The sequence below is a fragment of the Alligator sinensis genome, unplaced genomic scaffold, assembly GCF_000455745.1.
Source record: "Alligator sinensis unplaced genomic scaffold, ASM45574v1 scaffold343_1, whole genome shotgun sequence".
NCBI lineage: Eukaryota > Metazoa > Chordata > Crocodylia > Alligatoridae > Alligator > Alligator sinensis.
The window spans coordinates 2,436,122-2,457,637 of NW_005841947.1; the positions used below are offsets into that span (position 1 = coordinate 2,436,122).

The following is a 21,516-nucleotide window of genomic DNA, read 5'->3' on the forward strand; positions in this document are numbered from 1 at the left end:
TGGGGCAGCCTCTGGTACAGCATACACAATGGATATTTCAAACACTCAGTCTAAGAAAAGAATTCAGGCCAGACAGATTCCCTCAAGCTCCAGTAGTGTAAGTTACACATAAAGTGTACACTGGCCACAAAATGGACATAATGGCAAAGTTGCACATCTCATAATGACTTCTGACATCCTTGGTTAGAGGCAGAGCAACTCACAGCAGGTTGGAAGATCATGTGTATCCCCCACATGTTTCCTTGGCCTTGTAGAGCCTCCAAGATTCCCAGGGCTAACCTCTGTGCTGATGATAATTTCAATGAAGAGATTGTACTCCTTGACATCAGGGCTCATTTCCTCCCCACAGAACATGGAATCAATGCAAGGCACTCTTTTTATGCACCCCCGGAATGCCTAATTGGTTGCCAGTTGCATAATTTGGCCATAAAAAAGACAACTTGGCAATAGACTTGAGGGTAAACAAGACCAGAATCAGTAATATGGCATCTTGTGAGTACAAGACACTGTATTGCTCACTGAGCTGAGGGTGACAGATTTAAGTCTTTACTGTAGCTAGTTCCATATTTTGTCTCTCAGTAAAATGACAAGGTTCTTTGGGTAAATCTGATATCTTTTATTAGACCAACTCAAACAGTTGGAAAAATTCTTCTTTGCAAGCTTTCAGGTATAAATACCTGACAGATAGTATTTATACCCAAAAACTTGCAAAGAATTCTTCCAACTATTTGAGCTGGTCCAATAAAAGATATCAGATTTACCCAAAGAACCTTGCCTGCCTATGTCCTTAGACCAACATGGCTGCAACCTATACCCCTGAGTAAAGTGACCATTTTTGTAGACTCAGCCCCTGTACTAACCCAATCTTAGGACTTCACAGGTCACACTGAGAATAAAGGCCCACTCCACATGAAGCACGTGCATACACACACACACACACACACACACACACACCCTCCCTCACTGCATGCATATGCTCGCTCTCTCTCACACACACACAAACACATACGTCTGCTGACTACTGGTAGTGCCATTTCTATCCTGAGCCTTCCTATGCTCCCCTCCCTCTGCTGCTCATTAAAACTCATCTTCCTCTCCTGTGGCAGCAGAGAACCAGCAGGCTGCCCAGGCAGTAAGAGCAAATGGGCTTCGACGGCCTGACACAGTCTTTCTGAAGCTTTGCATGCTTGATGCCTGCTTGTCTTCCAGTCTGACTAATTCTAGGGAATAGCCTTTGTCATGAGGAGATTAACCTTGGGGCATGAGCCATTTAGTGCAAGCACAATGAATGAAATGATGGTGCGGAGAAGATGGGGGGCCTTCATGGCAGCATGAGGACGGATAGGTAGGAGAACTGAGGTACAGCCAGAATGCCCCCTTAGCTTTTGCTTGCAGCTCAAGTGGGGAGCTGCTCCTGCAGGGGAGCAATTCATTACAAAAACCAAGCCAGAGAAAATAGAGATCCAGAAAATACAGCTTGAAGTGATCACAAAATAAAGCACCAGAGAAGCTGTGAGAAGCAGTTTCAGATGCATTATGTTTCTGTGGACCCACTTCTAACATTTTTCTTTCCCTCTGACAGCTAATGCCCCATAGGATCCATCTGGCTCCTACACTGTGACTTAGTGATCATAGTCTGGGATGCCCCACTAGCTAGCACAGAGTAGGGGGGAAAGCCTAATGCCTTTACTCCTTTCATAGCAGTCTTTCAAGGGCCAAACCGGCGGGGGGGTCTGCAGTACTGGGTTGGGATCTCCTGAGAACAGGCACTGAAGCTACAGCTAGCCCTAGGTCTCGCTGCACCCAGTTGAACAGATATTACCCTTAGACAGCAATTTCCTATGGAGACACTGACTGTCTGCTTCCAAGAGTGGTCAGCAGCTAATAGTTCCAGACTGGAAGTACACATACATTAAACAACGAAGACAAAAGGTTAGTGCCAATGGCATGTTTATTTCTACATATCCCTATGCAGTCAGACATGGCACTGCAGGTGCAGTGTACCTCAGTTTGCCCAACAGGGTCCTAAATGAGTCTAGTCAGGCTTTTTAGACACCCAACCACACCCCTTGTTCATGAATAGACATGCTAGGCAGGCCTTCCCCCTGGCTTTTTACCATGAAGCTCCAGTTAAGCTTCAGTCACACCTGAATCCATTACAACCTCATACTCAGCCCCATTAGACAAAGGCATGCATAACCTGCAGCCTGACACCTCTTTCTAGACAGCACACAGCTTCTCATTGCCTGGGGTTTCTAAAGCTTCCAACCAGGCATCTTAGTCATGTCATTCTAGATCTATCAATTCTATATAAGTCCACTACACCCAAATCTCAGGTCTTCACGCACAGGTACACTCACACTTGACTTCTGCCCTGGAGTTAGGCCTTTCTGCCAGCTGTGTTAAATCCCTCAGCTGCAAACAAATTTTCATGCATTGTTCTTTGTGTTTCTATTGACAAGGTCCTTCCATAAGCTCCTTCCCAAGAGTTAGCTCACTCAGATAATGCTCTGCTCCTTAAAGCCTCCTCTCTTCAGGACAAGTCCTCACCAAATGAGCTGGTATCAGCATCAGGTGTTTGTTAGGTCATTACATGCCCAACAGCTTCTTTTTTTTTTAAAGAAATTTTCATGTTCCAAGCCAAATCAGCCAAATCAAGTCCAAATTCATTAGTCAATCCAGAGCCATACATGGCCCTACAACCGGCAAACATCTTCCACCCCTACCAGGGGCTTCAGATGTTTGCAGTGTCTTCTGGCAGGCATCCTTGGGCAGGCCCAGAGGCTTGGGGTTCAGATGTCCCCAAGTTTTTCCTGCCCACAGCCGTATGGCCACAGGAGCAAGCTAGGGAGGAGCCTCCCATTTCCATAAAATGGGCTTTAAGCCCCAACACCTCGGCAGGTACTAAACCACGCCAGAAGAACAGTCATCATAAGGAAACCTACCCATTTGGACCCAGATACATGGTGTTTCCCCCAACAGCTACCTAGGCAGGTAGTTATTGACAGGTGGACTAGAATGAAACCAAGACAGGGTGGCTAGCCTCTTTAAGGGCTAGCCAGAGCCCAGCAACAGAAAGGAATAAGGACTTCTCAATATTTTTGGAGCACAAAGTCTGGGTTTGGGTAGAGATGGGTCAGAGTTACAAATTTCTAATCCATATTTCTCTAGTATTTGAGTGGGGTATTAGCTCAAGATCTTTAGGTTGGGGTTCTGTTCAAATTTGTGGTAAATACTGAAAGAGGAGAGGGTCTGTGTTTTACTCACTCAACCCCTATCTATGCCTTCATGGTTTAAATACACCAGTGCAAAACATAATCCATACTCTGCACCTGGAAGGAATATACAAATATGCAGATCTTCAGCTCTATATAGAAGCAGTTGTCCAAGAGCAATGACCAGCTGTCATAGCAGCAAAATGCTCCCAGCACTTGGCACTGGTAAATTTGCAAATACCCACTGGTCACTGCTATACCATTAATTGTGGGAAGTCTGCCCAGGTTAAATTTCTGAACAGCTTTCACCCCCTCCCTCTTCTAATACAGTTAATAAAAAAATTAGCAGGGCAATGAAATAAACAAGTTTCATTTCATGTGGGAGCCAGATACAGAAGCATTTCTCTTGTTCAATTGCAAGATACAGGAGTTTCTGGATCTGCAGGGAGAAACATGTCTATAAAGTTAAGAGAACAAGAGGCAGGTACAGCTGGGTTTCCTTTTAAGGGAATTTGGACAGAGCTGAGCACTGCAACACCCGTGATTGGTAGCGGAGACTACAGCACCATGGACAGAGCAAAAGTTATAGTAACCACAGAGAGCAAGGGGCACTGGAATGCAAAAAACACATTGGCCACTGCAGCATCCACGGATGGTAGGGGAGGCAAGGGAAGCCAGAACCAGTTGTGACAGTGTGGTTAGGCCATGCAGTGCAGTTCTGGAAGGAGCTTGGATATTACCAGAGGGGTAAGAGCAATATGAGAACAAGAACGGAACATACCTCCTCAACAGCTAACTAGTCGCTATGTGCTCATCTGCTCTGCTAAGCTGAGACCTCTGTCAGCTAGGAGCATAAAGCCATTTCAAATGATGTCCTATTTTCTGGCTTAGTCTGAAACTGAAGACTGTGGAGAAATGAGATACTGCATACTGGAAAGCCTGCATAAGCCTACAACAGGCTTTGAGAGACTATGCCTCTATTGGGAGTACAAGAGTTTACAGGGAGACAGACATCTTAAAGGAAGTGGGTATATTGGTGACTATGAACAGAAGTATTACCCAGCACAGAATAGACTGATACATGAAAGAGACAACATAGTTACTCTATTGTTAAAGACACAAAGTTCAGGTTTGGGTCCGAACTAAGAAACTACATTGCAGACCTGACTGCCTCAGAGAGTGTACTATAACACACGCATCTCTACCCTGTACTAGAGCATAGTCACTCAGGCCTATCCTGTGTAGGCAAGTTCTGGGATTGCTCTGTGCACATGAGAGGCAGACAAAACACTGTACTCTAGTGGTCACAAGTATCAGTTAAGGGATCTTTTCCATGTCAGGGAAGACAGTTCTCCTTAACTCCAAGTGGCCAAGGCAAGGACTAAGGTTCACCAGTGCAGGTACATGAGTGTGACTCACCTATGAATCATGTGCATGACCTACAGCCAGGGATTTGTTAAAACAGGGACAAACTATTATGGTCTCAGATGACATGAAGTGTGTTGCCCTCAAGAGCAAATTTGGTCCCTAGCTTGTAAGAGGCTGTAAATGTATGTCTGAAATACAACTATGTCCTGAATCAGTCAAAGTAATGCAGGCAAAGCAAACTGCACAGTAGCCAGGGTGCCTGCTGTTGTATTATAACAGGCCTTTGGGTTAAATTTGAATTGGCAATGGAGAGGCCAGGTGCCCACAGCCAAGAATGGTCTCAATATAACCTTTTATCTTTAATCTCCTTCCTGTAGGTCAACAAATGGATTATTTTTTTCGATCAAAGCATGAAGCAGGAGCTCTATGAGTGCATAATCCTTCATCTTATTGTTGGATTTGTAGAGTGAAAAGCATGAAGCCTCTGGCTCAGAACATCTGCATTGGGACTGTGGGAGGGAGGGAGAAATGTAACCTACTCCTTGAAAGGCAATTTGTATTTTGCATTTTATACAAGCAGCCTGCTCAAAAAGGCATATCTGTATCTGTCTGGAAGGGACGGTGGTTCTGAAAGGACTCTGTAGACTCAGTACATGCTGCTGCTGCTGCTGGGACACAAGAGGAATTCATGGTTAGATCTTTAGTTTCCAGATTCTCACCCTTGCGTTGCTCTTCACACTCTGCATTTACTTTGCCAATTAGCACTGGCCTTGGATACATCTGTGGATATCTTTAGCATATAGGAGTGCAAATGGTTGAATATGTATGGGGCAGTCATGGGTGCAAGCAGGCTCTACACTTATTTATGCTCACACACAAGCACATGGATATGCAAGTCTCCTCTTCCATCCTACCATGTAGCATCCTCTAATATTTTTTGTTTTGAACCTTCATCCCTTCATGCACCTCCTGCTTAATTTGCAGCTCCTCAGGGAGTTACAAGTTTAATCCTGTACTTCTCACACAAGTCTGTCAATGTGTCAAAAGCCTTGACTCATAATATCCTCTGCAAGTCCAATGCTAGGCTCCTCCAGCTCTGTTCTGCTGAGGTTTCATAAGTATGACTTACTTCACCCCCACTCCCCACCCACCACCAATTCTAGTCCATTCTAAGAAGAGACAGCTGAGGTGGGTGCATTCTCATAGATACATTTGTACTGTGCAAAGGGATTCAAGTGTCTCATGGACTGACCAGCATTTGAATCAAGATCAAAGGTAAAAAAAAGGCCACTGTGTTGATAGCATTACATTATGAGGCCCCGCTGCCACAGACCCAAGCATCTTGCCTTGTTGCTGCACTTTAATAAAGGCTGTTAAAATTTCTGTGTAGTACCGAGCAGGATTGCTCAGAAAGAAAAAAAGTGAGGACCACAGGCTACTGCAGGCCCTTTTCACCCTATGCACATATATTTCAATTAAATTATTGGGTTTAAATTAAATGCTAGCACCCAAGGTCAGTTCTTAGTTTATTAATAGGATTCTCTTATCTTAGCCCCCTTTTTCCCCAGATCAAAAGTGACCTGCAAAAAGATGAAAATGAAGGTGTATGCATGTTCTTTTATGGTGAAACTCAAAAGAGGGATATATTTTAAGGCACTTCTCCACCGTACCTTGTGCTTTTACATTAAAAATAATGGTCTGATCTAACTTGCTTATTTCCTGGAAAATTCCATGGATGACTGGCGAACTACAGGACTCTACTATCAAAGATGCCACGGAAGTGAGATCTGATTAACTGATAAGCAGTAAGAGACTCAGCAGCCCTGAATCTTCAATTAAAGGCTGTGAAATCCACATTTCTGGAATCTCTACAGAGTCCTTACATGAAGCTAGGGGGAGCAAGTTCCCCCCTTTCTCCCCCCCACATGACCTTTTTTCTTTTTTTTAAAGGAATAATACAACCTATTTATTTGCTTTCCACCCCCCGCCCCCATCCCCATTGCCACAGAACTTGTAAAGCCAAGTTATGTTCCATTTGTCTTAAGTTGTATTGATGGTAGTTTGAGTTTCAATACTGAGATCACATAAATGCCATTATTAACAATAGTGTTTTTTGCCTTTCCCAGAATGACAACAACCCTTCCTTGTTTCCTCCTCAGGAACAATCCAGCTGCTTCTTTTGTGCCTCTAATCTTTTCCTATCTTCTAATAGAGATGAGTAATTTTTAACCTAATATTACAAAAATGCTTTGGTCCAGTTTTGGGCAAGGATTCTGTGCCTGAATACTTAGTTAATAGAAGCCATATGTCTAAATATCTGTTTCTTTTTTGTCTATTTTTTTGCACACATTTTTGTCAAGTCCCCTCCCTCAAACCCAACTACCACATCTCTTACTTTATTAAACCAAGCTGTCACTCTCCTATTTCAGAGATCTTTTTTTCAGCAGCTCACTCCTGATGCTTTTGCTGCTACATAGGGAATGTGATAGGAAGTCATTGTTTCCTCTGTGTGTACTGGTTGGGCCAAAAGAACAGCTAGTGGGTCAGTAATCCTGAAGTAAAAAAAATAAGTGCAATCCCTCCAAATTCCTTAAGCGATGTTATAATATTAGGGTTGTTGTTAAGGCAGTTATATCTAGAAGCCTTACTGTGCACACATTGCAGAAAGATGTGTTTTGCCTCAATGAATTTAAAAATATATGTACAAGGAAAGACCACAAACATATGCAAACACACGGAGAAGCACAAGGTTACAAAAGACAATGAGGACCAGCCCATACATGAAGACACACACACAGAGCACAAAAGAAAGGGACAGATGCCATTTCCACCCACTTTTCAAGACACTTGGTATACTGCCAGATGGAACACCCTGTGTTTTCCTCAATAAGCTAATTTCTTTCTTCTGTCATTAAGTCAATGTTAAGACATTAAATGGGAAACATTTCAAATGGTGGATTGCATTTGTTACATTTATGATGCTTCCACCACTTTCTGCATTTCCCCCAGCAGTGGCAGTAAAGCCTGGCCAGTTCAGGTTTCTAGACACTTTCAGTGTGAGAGGAGAAGCTAGGCTGCATTGAAGTCAATGGCAAAACTCCTATGAACTTCAACAGGACCAAAATTGCACTGTAGGTTCTCAGGGACTGAGACGAAGCTACAAGGAATCTCAATAGTGGAATCTCACTTCAGGCCAAAAAATACCAAAGGCAGAATCTTATTTATTTTAAGCACCTGAATGGTGTTTACCAAAGCATGTAACTGCTGGGTTTGGCACTGACATGCAATTTGTGATCCTATTCTGTATGCAGTATGGATCACTGATTCACATAAGCATTCACACAAATACAGAGCATGTGCATTAGCCTACGATTTGGACAGGCAGGTATGCAGCTCATAACTGCACATAAATTCTGGCCTGATTTAAAAAATAGTCCCAGAGGGGACTTGAGCCTACATTTCTCTGATTTCCCAACATAGTGCTCTAACCCAGCCACAAGTTAGGCATTAGCCTGCTCTGCTCTTGAAGCTGAATGACCGCACCATGCATTTAGTAGTCAGTGGAGCAGACAAAGGACAGTACAGAGGGGAAGTCTGTGCCACACTGGAAGCAATGGTATAGGCTAGAGTGTCGGGCTTGTTCCCTTCTAGTGCAGCATCCATCTCACTGGGCCACACGACCTCTAAGCTTCTTCTCTTCTACCCAGCTCCACATATCTCCCTTTCTTGGCTACCTAGAAGAGCTGAGTTCAGGGCTTTGCAAGACTAAGTACAGTGGCACCTGAGAGGGCACAAAGATACAAAAGTGTTTCTAGGGAATTTGGATATTTAAACCATATAAGACACAAATTAAATTTGGCCAAATTTGATCTGCCAGTGCTCCCTTTGTCCAGAAGGAAAAAAACTGAAAGACATATAAAGCAACAGAAAGGTTGATATGAGACAGAAATATTTGGGGAGTGATTAGACTCTGCTTTTGATGGTATTGCTAGCGACAAGGCAGGTTTATCTGGAGGTTTCTAGGGGAGAAGAAGTCTATATCTTTTCTCATCATTTTAAACTAGAAAAACATTTTCTCTGTAGGTCTTAAAAGAAAAAAAAATTGTTCATTTCCAAGTTCTCAAGCTACTGATTACTGTAGAGCGATTATTAATAATGAATATAATAACACCTGACCCCTTACATTTTTCTTTCCCCCCACCTTTCCTGCCCTCCCCTCCCCTACTTTTCTGCCCTTTGTCTTGCTAATTTCCAGATATTTCCTTTCACAGACAGCCTCTTTTCTACCTTGAATCGCTACCACTGTAGTGTCTCCCTTATTCACCTTTGGTCTTTCCCCTCCTGCTCCTCCCCACCCCCCGCTTTACCTTCTATTTTTCCAATTTCTACCTGTTTACATTCTCACTGACATCCTGCCACTTTCAGCTTCTCTCATTCCTTGGAGTCTCAGAACTCCCACTGCCCGAAGAAGGACAACTGTACACAAAATCTTGCCAAGAACTTTTTTCCAACTACCCAGTTGGTGTAATAAAAGATATCACATTTACTCAAAGACCCTTGCCTGCCTATAACATTTTGAAGTTATACTAGCATCTTATTTCCAAAGATACCAAAGCACTTCACACCAGAATCACGCCATTGTCCCCAGACAGGAAGCTGCATCTTGGAGGGAACTCAGCAATGGGATGCTGCACAACAGATTATGTAGATGAGTAGGAGTTTGACTCTCCCATGCTGGTCTTGTGGCATGGGAGGTGGGGAGGGGAGGCAGGTCCTGGTCTTCCACATTCATGGACACCCCAGATCCAGAAATTTGCAAGTGGGGATGTTCCAGGTCTGTTCCCAGAGCCTGCTTTTGGGCCAGTCTCTTACAGGCCTGAAAGCAGAGATGAACTTAGAACAAACTTAGAGAACTCCCAGTTCTGGAGCAGTCAATGGTCTTGTGTGGGTGGGCTGTGCTCTAGGAGCCTGTACTCCCCAAGATTCATTGCCATCTCAGGACAGACAAATTCCATGCTTGTAGGAAGCAGTGTGAAGGCAGGTCTCTGTCAGGACAGGGATGTAGACAGTGACCTCAAAGAGTCAGAGTTAGATTCAAGGACACTAATCCAAAGGTCAAAAATCAGAGACAAGGACAAGAATGCTAGGCAGAGATTAGTCTAAATGCAGTTCCAAGCCAAGGTCAGGTGAACGGAAAGCAGGGAGGGAGAGAGGGCAAAGTCAGGTGAGAAAGCAGCAATGGAGTTACCACAGAGGTGCCTTGAACAGTCTGTTGCTGCTCCTCCATGAGATTTATATAACCATATGAGACATGGACCAATGGAAACGAAAGGGATGAGAACCAAATCAGGCCACAGACCTGTGAGGTGCCTTATCCTACCACCATCTCAGGGTGAGTCAAGATGATCTCAGTCCATACAAGTCTGGGTAGTTTTGCTGTCATTATGGGCATTTTAGCATGACATCACAGGCATTTCCTTTGGTTTCATTGTTATTATTCATTTTTATTTCTGTAGCCCTAGGAGCCACAGTCTATGTAAGCAGGAGAAAATGACAGTCTCTGCCACAAATATCACTAGATGTTGTGAAACGCAGATATAGAAAGGTAACCACAGATTGTCAACTGACAGCTCTACTGAAGCCAAAGGAGCTATACTGATTTATATCAGCTGATCTGGTCAATAAAATTCAAAGCCCCTACGAAACATTTCACATATTTCAGGTGGCATTTTTCCAAAAAGATCATAAATGTCCTAAGAGAAGTCTCAGTTACATCTCTGTTTCCAGTTTTCCTTTGTAAGTAGCACCAAAACGTCTCTAAGAAAACATCTTACATTCTAAAAAAAGCCAGGAGCATTCAACATATATCAGAGACCTCACACCTTCATTGCATGGTAACAGTCTAACAGGCCAATCAGTGCAGCCAGCCAAGCTAATGCAAGTGGGGAGTCCACAGGATGCTGTGCAGAGACCAGAAAATGTTAAATGGAGAATAACTTGGACATTCTTGTAAGCTATGAAATACCAAGTACACTTTTCTGTTGTTTATAAGCTAAGACGGAAACAAACCAACAAAACAAAAGCCAAGAAACCTATTGCCTTTGTTACTGTGGGTTTGAAATTCTGGGCTTATTTGCTGGTAGGAACTTACATTTACTAAAAGTACCAGATAACGTAGCAAAAATGCTACGCTCCTGATCTGGGATTCTGCATCTTCTTAAGTTTACACAGCAAATGAAACATATTCTGTGTTCCCTACTCAGTTCCAAAGCAAAATTATTGTATCCCTACATGTCTCCTTCCCCTCCCATCCCAGTAAAGTGGTCTGATTGCCCCAGCTGCATCCTGCCCAACCAGCAAACTGAATCTCTTCCAAGCCCCTGAAGCAAAATGTTCCTCTTCTTTTCCTTTCCCAAAAACTTATCCTTCTGAGTTCCTTCATATCTGCCTGCCAAATTCTTTGTCACATTTCCACTGCAACCTGTGTTATCTGTGCTAGTTCTTACCTAATGCAGACTCTCTGGAATCAGAGCCTCCCAACCGCAATGCTCAGCTCCCTCTAAACTCCAGTGCAAAATGTGAGCTGACAATATTGGTGGGGGGCTGAATGGTTATCCTAGAAGATGTTGCTGGGATCAAGGATTCTTATTGCTTGGTTCAAACAGCTCTTCCACCAGCAGCTGTCTGCCCTGAAGTGAGCTCTTCTTACCCTGTCAGTGAGGAGAAATGATAACTGACCTGGGGTCAAAACTTCCCTAGCAAAGTTCTGATGACCTCACAAAGCAACCACACTCTGTTCTCATGGCGACCAGTGGCAGCAAAACACTTGAACTTTCACAGCACTGTATCCGACTGGCAGTACTGGCATCTCCCTTATTTTTGCCCATGGCACTTCAAAGAGTGTACTTGGTGTTCTGGATACTGCTCCTTTTAGTTGTGGGTAAGGTTTCAAAGTGGCAGTTTGGGTGATTTGTTTATTTAAATGACAGCCTGAAAATACAGGGGACTGAACTCAAAGACCCAGAAGGCTTCTTCCCTGTGTTCCTATTCTGGCATGGTCTGCTGAAGGGACTTTATAGAAAGAGCACAAAAGGAGCATGGAAAGCTCAAAGGACTAGTAATATGACAGGAAAACAGTCCAAACCATTGGTTTGAGCTTGATGTCAGGGGCAAGAAGAGATTATTACCATCTGATGTGTGACCTCTCTCATACAAATCAGCTAGTGGCTCTCAGTCCAGTTCCATGTAGAGAAATGTCCATAGTACCAAAGTCATCATCACAATTGATACCCCTGTCACTAGCCTCAGGGGTGAGAACAAGGGATGGATACATCATGGAAACTGATTCCCTTCTCAGCCTTAAAAGTGAGTCTCTCTGGGTCAAGGTCAACAGCCAAATGGAGGAGAAAAGCATACGCAGTGGGAAGCTTGCATTGTTTCTGTCTGCTCTGGAGATAAAAAATGGATTTCACTCCCCAGTGCCTCACCATTCACCAGCACAAATCCACTTAAGTTAGGGGGGAAATAGCTAATCCACCAAGTAGAATTAATAATAAATTTGCATTGGTTACAACCCAGTGAAAATAAATACATCTTTATCCTCCACTAAAACAACGAAAGAACATTCTTGATCTTTAAAGGCCAAGCATCCTACAAAATCAAATGCATAATGGCAAATGGCTATGCCACGTGGTTATTGACAGATGCTAAAGATATGTGAATTTGTCTTAAAATGGACTGTAGGATTTAGCCTTTAGCTGTTATGCACCAATGTGATGTTTGTGATTAGGGCTGGCCAGAAAACAAGAACTGTCTTTTGTGAAAGAGAACTTGATGTTTTGAGACTTGTTTTTGTTTTGTGTTTAAACAACAACATAACTCTGCAAAAACGTAAGAATGAAACTCCTCCTCAACACCTCCTCCACAAGTAGCCAAATGCCTGGTGATCAGAATCAATTCTAGTCAACCATCCCTGTCCCCAGGATCTGATCATGGTCCTGAATTTGTCTCTTGTACATCCCAAGTGAATGCTATAATTACAGGGCTATGGCTCTCTGGGGTGGGGCTGTCTTGTTTTCCTCTTTTTAGACCAGAAATCCAGCCTTAGATTTGAGAAGTGCTCCTCAAAAAAAGTTTAATCGAAACCAACCATGCTGTAGTAGTGTTGGGGTGGTTTCATAGATTTCATAGACATTAGGGCTGGAAGGGACCTTGGAAGATCATTGAGTCCAGCCCCCTGCCCCAGGGGCAGGAAGTCAGCTAGGGTCAAAGGATCCCAGCAAGATAAAACGAGGAAAAATGTGACAGGCAAGAATTTTTTTGGATGACATCTCTTGCACCAACTATATTCTTGGAAGAGACAGACAAGCTTTTGGGTACCACAGCACCCTTCTTCAGTTCTCTGAGGAAGACACCTGAGGTTCAATTTAAAAAAACTGCATACAAAAATCCTTGTGTCTAATCAAAGCCAATACTTTTCTGTGGAAAAGTTTCAGTCTCAATGAAACTGGCATTTTCTGACCAACCTCCCCAACAAGTCTGGTTAAAATAATCCCAACCAGCTCTTTTCATGATCATGTGCTACTTGTAAAGCCTGGTGGCAGTAATTAAAATCACCAACTACTTTCCTAGAGTTGGCAGAGGAATTCCTTGAGCTTAAATACAGCAGGGTGGTAGTGTTAGGCTAGAAATAGACATTGCCTAATGAAGCAGGTCAGATGTTCCAGGATGTGTCCAGAGCAGCTCATCTACTTCACAAGGCAAGACACGCTGCTTGTAGTCCCACCCATTGACCATTCAGGGCAACTGGTACCATGTTTTCCTAGGGCTTGAAGAGCCTAGTTTTGCACAACCTGGGAATTCCCATGCAGGATGGGGCCCCTCAAGCTCCAGAAGCACCTTCCCAGCTTTTCCTCTTACAGAGATGTGACCAGGGGAGTCTCAAGGTGTGTTTCTGTAAGTAGGGAAACCTGGGGTTTCCTATTTGCAGAGAAATGCCTCTGGAAATCCTGGGGATACTCCTGCGTAAGTAAGGAAACCCCAGCTTCCCTGGCCTACTTGCACAGACATGTCATGAGATACCCCTGGAAGTGCCTCTGTAAGAGTGGAAAGCCTGGCAGGCATTTGAAGAGCTTGAGGGGCCTGACCCTGTGTGGGAATTCCTGGGGTGCAAGGATTGGGCCCCTTCAAGCTCTGAGCTGCCCAGGATCTCCCACTACAAAGAAAATACATGTCTGCTTCTAAATAACAGCACCAATTAATACCACCTTTGTTGCAGTCACGAATCTGGGGCATTTGTGGCACAAAAAGGGGTAATGCGCATCTGTTTGTTTGGCTTTTGTGCTGCCATCAAATTTGTTTATGAGGGCATACAGATTTCAAAAGGTAATGTCTGCTTCAACCCTTAGTTCTGAATTTCTGGGGCGGGGGGCCCTGTGAAAGGCTGTAATAGTGGCACATCTACCACTCTGATGCAGTCCATAAGAATTACTCCGATTTCTCCACTGATATTCATACCTGAATAAAGAGTGCAAGATATGGCCCTGAAAGAGGCCATATATACCCTAGATAACATTTGGAGCAGGGCAGCCACAGACTCCTTCCTCTATATGACTTGCATTACTAGAACAAATTATGAAACATACTGGAACGAGCTATTAAATATTCCATTTGCGAGCACCTCAAGGATAGTAAAATGATAAAAATCAGCCAACATGGATTTGGCAAGAAAAAAAATCATGTCAAGCCAATCTAATTTCTTTCTTTGACAGGCTAACTAGCCAAACAGAGAATGGAGGCAATCAATGTGGTATATCTTGGAGTTTAGTAAGGCTTTTGACACTGTCTACAAGATATTTTTGTAAGAAAACTAGATGAAATCACCAGGAGGTGGGCACAGAACTAGATGTAAAAGCTGCACTCAAAGAACAACTACCAGTAGTATCACTACCAAACTGAGAGGGTATTTCTAGGGGATGTCCAGAGAGATGAGACGTGAGCACTGTTCCTTTTAACATTTCAATTAACAGCTTGGATGGTGGAAGAGAGAGTACACTCATAATATCTGGATTACACCAACCTATTATTGGTTGCCAACACCCTGGAGGGCAAGATCAGTATTCAAAACTATCTTCATAAACTCGAGAAATGGTCCAAAGTCAACAAGATGAAATTCAATAAAGACAAGTGTACAGTAGTACATTTAGGAAAAAGGAATCAAATTCACAATTATAAAATGGGGAATAAATGGCTTGGCAGCAGTGCTGAATGAGTCAACAATGTGATGTTGTAGGAAAAAAAAGGCTAATCTCATTCTGGGCTATATTAATAGAAGTGTTGTTTGGAAATCATGGGAGGTAAATATTCACTCATTCAGTACTGGTGAAGCCAGAGCTAGAATACTGGGTCTAGTTTTGGGCACCACATTTTAAGAAAAAAGTGGACAAACTGGGGAGAGTCCAGAATTCAGCAACAAAGTGTTTTGAACAGGAAGACTGTGCAAATCTCTCTCAGTTTAGTGTGACAGAGGGCACCCTGTATCTGAAAATGACTGGGTAGTAATGAAGGAGTTCTCTGACTCAGTCTATGGACAACTAAGGCAAAATGGTGGGGCTGAAGAAAGCAGACAGAAGTCAAGGCAAACACTGTACTCGCCATTGGGACTTCTAGTGTGCGCCCATTGTTTGTATGTAAAGCTGTCTACCTGTGGAATGAAGGGGTTTGTTAGGAGTTCCAGGCACTGCCAGATGATCCTACAGCAGCAATAGTGAAAACAGCTTTCTTCAATTTCCAGATAGGATCCTCTGTCTTAGATGTACACTTCTCTACTGCCGTCCTTTGGTTACCCTGCTATGAAGCTATTTTAATATGTTCTTTGTGGAATTAGGCCACACAAAAGTCAAGCTGGGAATTAAAACCAGTGAAGCAGGCAGGTTGTTAAGCAGACTGTCATGCCTAGTTCTGCACAGGCTGACAAGGTGGAACCAGTTCGAAACCCTTATGTCCTCAATGCCTTGGGATCTGCCGGGTGAGCAGTTGCCTCTCCCCCTATGACATCCTGCTTTCAGCAGTGCTGCACACACTGGACTTCTCCCCAGGGAAGTTGCTAGTGGGAGGATGGTTTCTAGGACTGGTGTTTGAGCACATTAGCCTGTAAATAGCCAAAAGACAGCAAACCTTTAGAATGCAGCAAAGCCCATCTGTTGGAGCAGACTCTGAGAATGGCCAGGGATTAGATGTCTGTGTTTGTCAGACTTCAGCACCAACACACCTGATCGTGTCACAGTCTTCAACGGGAGTCTCTCTGGAAGGAAGGGCAGTGCCATAATCCCCACTGCACAACTGAGGTACTGAGGCACAGGAAGACTAAGGGCTAAATCCTGTTTCACCTTTAGATGCTTAAATGACACTTCTGATATCATTGCAATTGTTGCCACTTCCATACAGTTTGGATGCATGCTCAGAAGGCTGTTCCAGAGTAGAACAGCATCACTCAAGCACACATGTAATGCTGGGTAAGTGCCCCTCTCCAGAAAAAAAAAGAGAGAGAGAGGAGGAGGAGGAAGAGGAGGAGGAGGAGCCTCAATCTAATATTCCAGTGGTTTGGACACTTGTCCACAGAGTAGACAGCTCCACTTCTAGGCCCACCTCATCCAGAAAGGGTTTGAATTTGATTCTCTTGCTCCCCGGCAAAGTGCTCTAACCACCTGGCTACTGCCTAGGCATTGGCCAGACCACCTTTCACCCCTCACTGAAGGTGGCAATTTGGGCAGCCAGGAGGCAAAGATATATGGGGCCAAGGGGAGGAAAGCAAGTCAGACCATGCATGGCTCAGTAAGATGGGAACTGACTTGGAGGGGTAGAAACAATCTTAGTTCTGTTTATCCATATTATTCAATGAATATTAAATGCAAGGTGCAGAAAAGCTATTAAGAACAAGGCTTTGCTCCTGGTGTTTGGGCCTACCTTGGATTGTATTATTTTTTAATGATCTGTCAGAGGGGCCTAGAGCTCGAGTTAGTGAGTCTGATATTTACACACTGAAATAAAAAACAAACAAACAAGTGAATTAATTAAATGAATATAAGCAAACTACCTAGACTCATCCCAGTAGCCCAAGTTACTGTTGTTTCTACCAGTTGCAAACAATTACTAAGTTCCAAGACCCACCAAAAAAAAAAAGAAGTTATATGAGAAAATGACCCTGAAAGAACAAGAGCAGATTCTGCAATGGCTATGAATGCCAAATCACAGTGCTCTAAAATCAAAAGACTACATCCTGTGAACCAGGAAACATTTTTTTAAAATACTTTCTTACATTTGTTGTAGTTGCCTTTGGTTTTTGAACATTTAGTGTGCACCCAAGTCATGTTTCCTTTTTCTTCAGCCACAAAGACCACCAACTGGCTTAAGAAATGAAAGCTGAGAGTCTCACCTTACCATGTGATTTCTGGAGCTGGGGCGATAAGAATAAACACGCATAGCACGAGAGTTGTGGTAAAATTATGAGATGCCAGCAAAGGATATACAAGGGTATGTTATCTACCTGCAACCTGACTTTGGCCACACCCAGATCTAAACTGCAACTTACTGTCATTAGAGACAATCCTGGCATTTGGGGAAGTTTGGCTCTGGACAGCACCAAACTCTGGGAGAAACTGGGCTATGGCTACTTGGGGCTGCCTCAAATCAGCATTATTGTTATTATTAATACATATGCCTGGCTCAAAACCTCATTTGTGCGTGTATTTTTTCCTGACAGATTAATGGAAAATGCGTTTTGTTAGATTTTACCAGCAATAAGACACCTAGAGGTAGTTTGCACTAGCCCTGCAGGTAGAGAATGATGACCCTAGCTGCATCTCAGGGCCTCTACAAAGTATATTTTGAATACCTTGCATTTGAATGGACTGCTGAACAGGTCTTGAAAACTGCTGTGTGCGCGCATTTGCGCACATGTGCATGCAATTGTGTGCATGCCAGGACATTTTGCAAGCTTTCTGTCTCTCACAATTCCCATGAAGAGTATCATCTCTGAATACGCATACAAACCATATACTATATGTTCAATATGCTAGTCAGCACAGAACCTGCCAGGTAACACCCGATAAAGAAAGGCTGGAGTTTTTCAAACAGCAGCCACTTTAAAATCAAATACACTGCCTTTTGGGTTATTTGAGAATCTGGAGAAATAACCAATGCCTGTCTGAATGATAATGCAGAATCTGAGCCTATCTGTAGTATACATTTAATACAGACTACCCTATAAATATTTAAGTGGACAGAAGCACCATCCAGGTCTGATGTAACAATGACAGAATCAAGTATCATCAGCATAGTGATGGCACTCCAATCCAAACTACATATCTTCTCTGTTTCATTACCAATTTAGGCTAGTAAGGTTGTAGTTCTCCCTAAAAGGGAACAGAGGGAAAGATGAGAAACTGAGATATGAAAAAGGGATATCATTACCATGGAGTAGAGGTCACCCTGTTTCATGGTAGCTATGACTCTGTAGCTCCTGGCAGGAAGAGACATCTAGCCACAGTCCCCTATCAGCCAATGCCTGCAGTACATATTATTCATCAGAAGTCATATTCCTCACCCTTGCTCAAAGTAGAAAAGGAATATAGAAGCCAGGGATGTGGGGGAGGAAGAGATGAGATATGACAAGGGAAAAGGAATGTAATGAGGAGAGGTGTGAAAGGAGGAGGGGAAACAATGAGGTATAAATAGTCACTGAGGGGCCAGTAATCCTAGAGTCTATGGGAACAGCTCCAGTGTCATTCATGTCACATGCAATACAAGCCTCTGAAAGATAGGCACTGTCAGTCCATACACATCATATTGGAAGATGACCCTGGAGTTGTGGTATAAACTAAAAAGATCCCACCCCACACTGCTGGTCTAGTATGTTGCTGGGACAAATAGGTTAGTATTCCCTTTTCACAGCCCAGACATCTGCAAAAAGTTAGGACCTCTATTTTCCATCTTTGTCCTCTGCCCAGCTCTTATTTCTTACCTTGCACAATCAGGTAAACCTGGGAAGTCTTGGGTTGATGCTGTGTCTGCACTGAGCATGTATAGGACCCCTCATCATAGACATCCACTTTCTGGATCCGGAGGCTGTATTCCAGGGGGGTTTGTCTCTCCAGCTCCACTCGAGGGTCCAGGGACCACTTGTCTGTTCCAGCAAAGATGATACCAGAACGGTTTAACCAAGCCACCTTGGAGCTTCTGTCTTCTATATAACACCTGTGAAGGGTGAGACAAGAGATTGGGATATCAGCAAAGGCTCCCTGCCCTCCTTCTAACTTTCCACTGCCACAGCATCATAACCATCATCTTCCTCATTCCCACCATGACCGGTCACATTTTTAAAGCACTTTCAAAATATTAAATGAACAAGGCTACTCTGGAGACTCAAGTGTCCTGGTCCATACCATCTCTTCCCAACCCTACTCCCCAGGATCATGGGTGTGCTCCAGGAAGGGGGTCGGCCAGATGTGAGGCACCCCCATGGTGGTACTCAGAGCACTCAGAGCCTGGTAGGTGGTTGGGCACAGTGAGGTGGATGCACCCCCTGCTGGCCCGCCACATGGTCCACCTCCTCCCTCTTCCCTCCTGTGACACCTGTGCACCCTCACCACACCAACAGAAAAGGCCTTGTGAAAAACTAAAGGACCCCCTTTGCCTTTGCAGTTACACATCTGCATGAACGTATGTGCATATATGTGATGCTGGTGCCAGCAACATCACATTCATCCCCTGTGACATTTGCAGCGTCCTCAGAAGGTTACAAGCCAAGTGAGAGGGTGGGAAGAGGGATGGCAGATGGGTACAGCAAAGATTGGAGAGACTGATAGTCACCACCTGGCACAGGCTTTGTCCCATCTGCCAAGAGCCTCAGGTGTCTGCAGGCAAGAGGATAGACTGACTGCCTTTGCAGCAACATGACAGCAATTTCATTCTTTTACAGGGGAGGGTAGAGGAGCCATCACAAAGTCAAATCTAGCTTTGGCTGTGGCACCTGGTCTATTCAAAGATCAATTTCAGCCTTAATAATACTGAACACAGGAGAGATACGGAGCTGCAAAGAAAAGGCATGTATGAGTTTACCTAGCTTAGCTAAGGGGCTATGAGCTGAACAGGACATGGGAAACTTATCCCTTCTTTCACCCTAGCAACAATGCCTCCAAGGCTAGGCTAAGAAATACTGATGGGGCTTTATCAAGACAGCTTGCCCATCCCATGCCTGCTTTGTGGATAACTAAAAGAGGTCAGTCTTCAACTCTGTCACTCCTGGGCCTCTTGTGCTCATTGCCTCCTGGAATTCAAATATGCCAACTCCTCTCATCAGCACTACTCACACAAATGTTGTATTGGAGAGGGAAAGACAGAGGATGAAGATTATCACTGAAAGATAAGGCAAATATTTGACAGTGGGTTTTCAAACACTGTTAGGAAGGGTCATGCATTTTCCAAGTTCCTCTGCTTGAATGCAGTTTATTCAGACTAAGCTGAGGCTGCTGTGCGTGACGTGACTCAGATGATTCACTGCACCCCCTCCAGAGCAAACATGCCCACAAAAGCTTTGAGTTGTTCTTGGGTCACCTCTGGGCATGAGGAATGCCATGCTGCGTGGTGCCATGTGGGAGGTGCACCGTGCCACTGATCAAGCTGGAAGCATATTTGTCTGGTCTGACAAACATTTGCCGGGAAGGGACGTGTAGCCTAAAGACCTCAGCTAATGCTGTTGACAGGCAGCCAAGAGAGGCTGGCAAAGGTTTACTCTTGAAGTCAGAGCTGTTTCTTCTGGCCAGGCACATATCTACCCTGAGGTGAAATTAAAGCCATAATTGTTTTGGCTTTAAAATCTGTTCCTCCTGAAAGAATGGTGATAGTCGAGCAGTTATTTACATTAAGCAATCTGTGCACTGGAGCAGGCCACTGAGTGGCACAGGACATCAGCTACCTGTACTCCTTCTCACAACACATGGTGACAAGAGCAGAAATCAATGACCTGAGGAAGGTGCCAAGAACAGCCACCAGGAGCACATCACACACACACAGCAACACTTCACCCATCTCCAGGGCCTTTCACCTGAAGATCTCAAAGTTCCTCATTCGAGCCTTCAGGAATTTAGTCTTCCCAGCCAGGTAGATCAGCGTTCCCAGCCCAGACAGGCTAAAGGGTGAGCTTCCACAGGATTCTTGACCCTAAAGGGACAGGATAGGTGCCCAACAGATTTTTCAAAACCACTAAAACTGGTTAATGATTAGCTTGAATTCACTGGCCATCAGCATCACTTCTCACAATCCCGCTGTGCACCTCACCTGTATGTTTAGGTACCAAAGTGCTTTGGAAAATCTGGCCCTAAATGAATTTCCTCAGGTCCAAAAGTTGGTCAGGGGTAAAGCCAGAACCTGCTCCTCTGAGCACCAGGGTTCAGCCTTTGTCATGAGACTCTCCTTCAACCCCCAAAATAGTCTTAACTTCTCCACCTATATAAGGCACTCACTACTGACTAATATTTGGTTTTAAATGGTAAGACTTGTTCCTATGTTATTAACACCTGTGGAACTATTTGATTGCTACAACACCCATTTCACCAAAAGGTAACATCCTATCTGACTGACCAAAGACCAAGCAGTGGTGGGAAAGAAGAGAGTAACTTGCCACAAACCTCTCCCAGACATGTACTGAATCCAGCCAGGCTTCTGCCAGCCATGAAGAAAGTGATGCCATCTTTGTCAGCTAGACAGAAAGGTCAAGCCACAAGGTAAAGAAGTACAAAACAATATTGCCAGAAGACTTAAGAAATTCTGCTCTTGGGAAATTTAAAATGGCGCACCATACCCGACTGTACCCTGCTAACATCCAGAGGTCAGATATTAATAGGGCCATAATAGTCAATGCAGGTCAATTGCTAGA

General features: G+C 44.0%; 1 protein-coding gene across 2 annotated transcripts in view; it reads right to left on the reverse strand.

The window, feature by feature from the left end:
* The window catches only part of LSAMP (limbic system associated membrane protein), a 450,506-nt gene that overhangs the window by 232,194 nt on the left and 196,796 nt on the right, over positions 1–21,516 (reverse strand). For both annotated transcript variants that reach the window (XM_025199695.1, XM_025199696.1), the window contains exon 2: positions 18,604–18,836. In XM_025199695.1, coding sequence (XP_025055480.1) covers positions 18,604–18,836 — 233 coding nt within the window. The remainder of the gene's footprint in view (positions 1–18,603; positions 18,837–21,516) is intronic.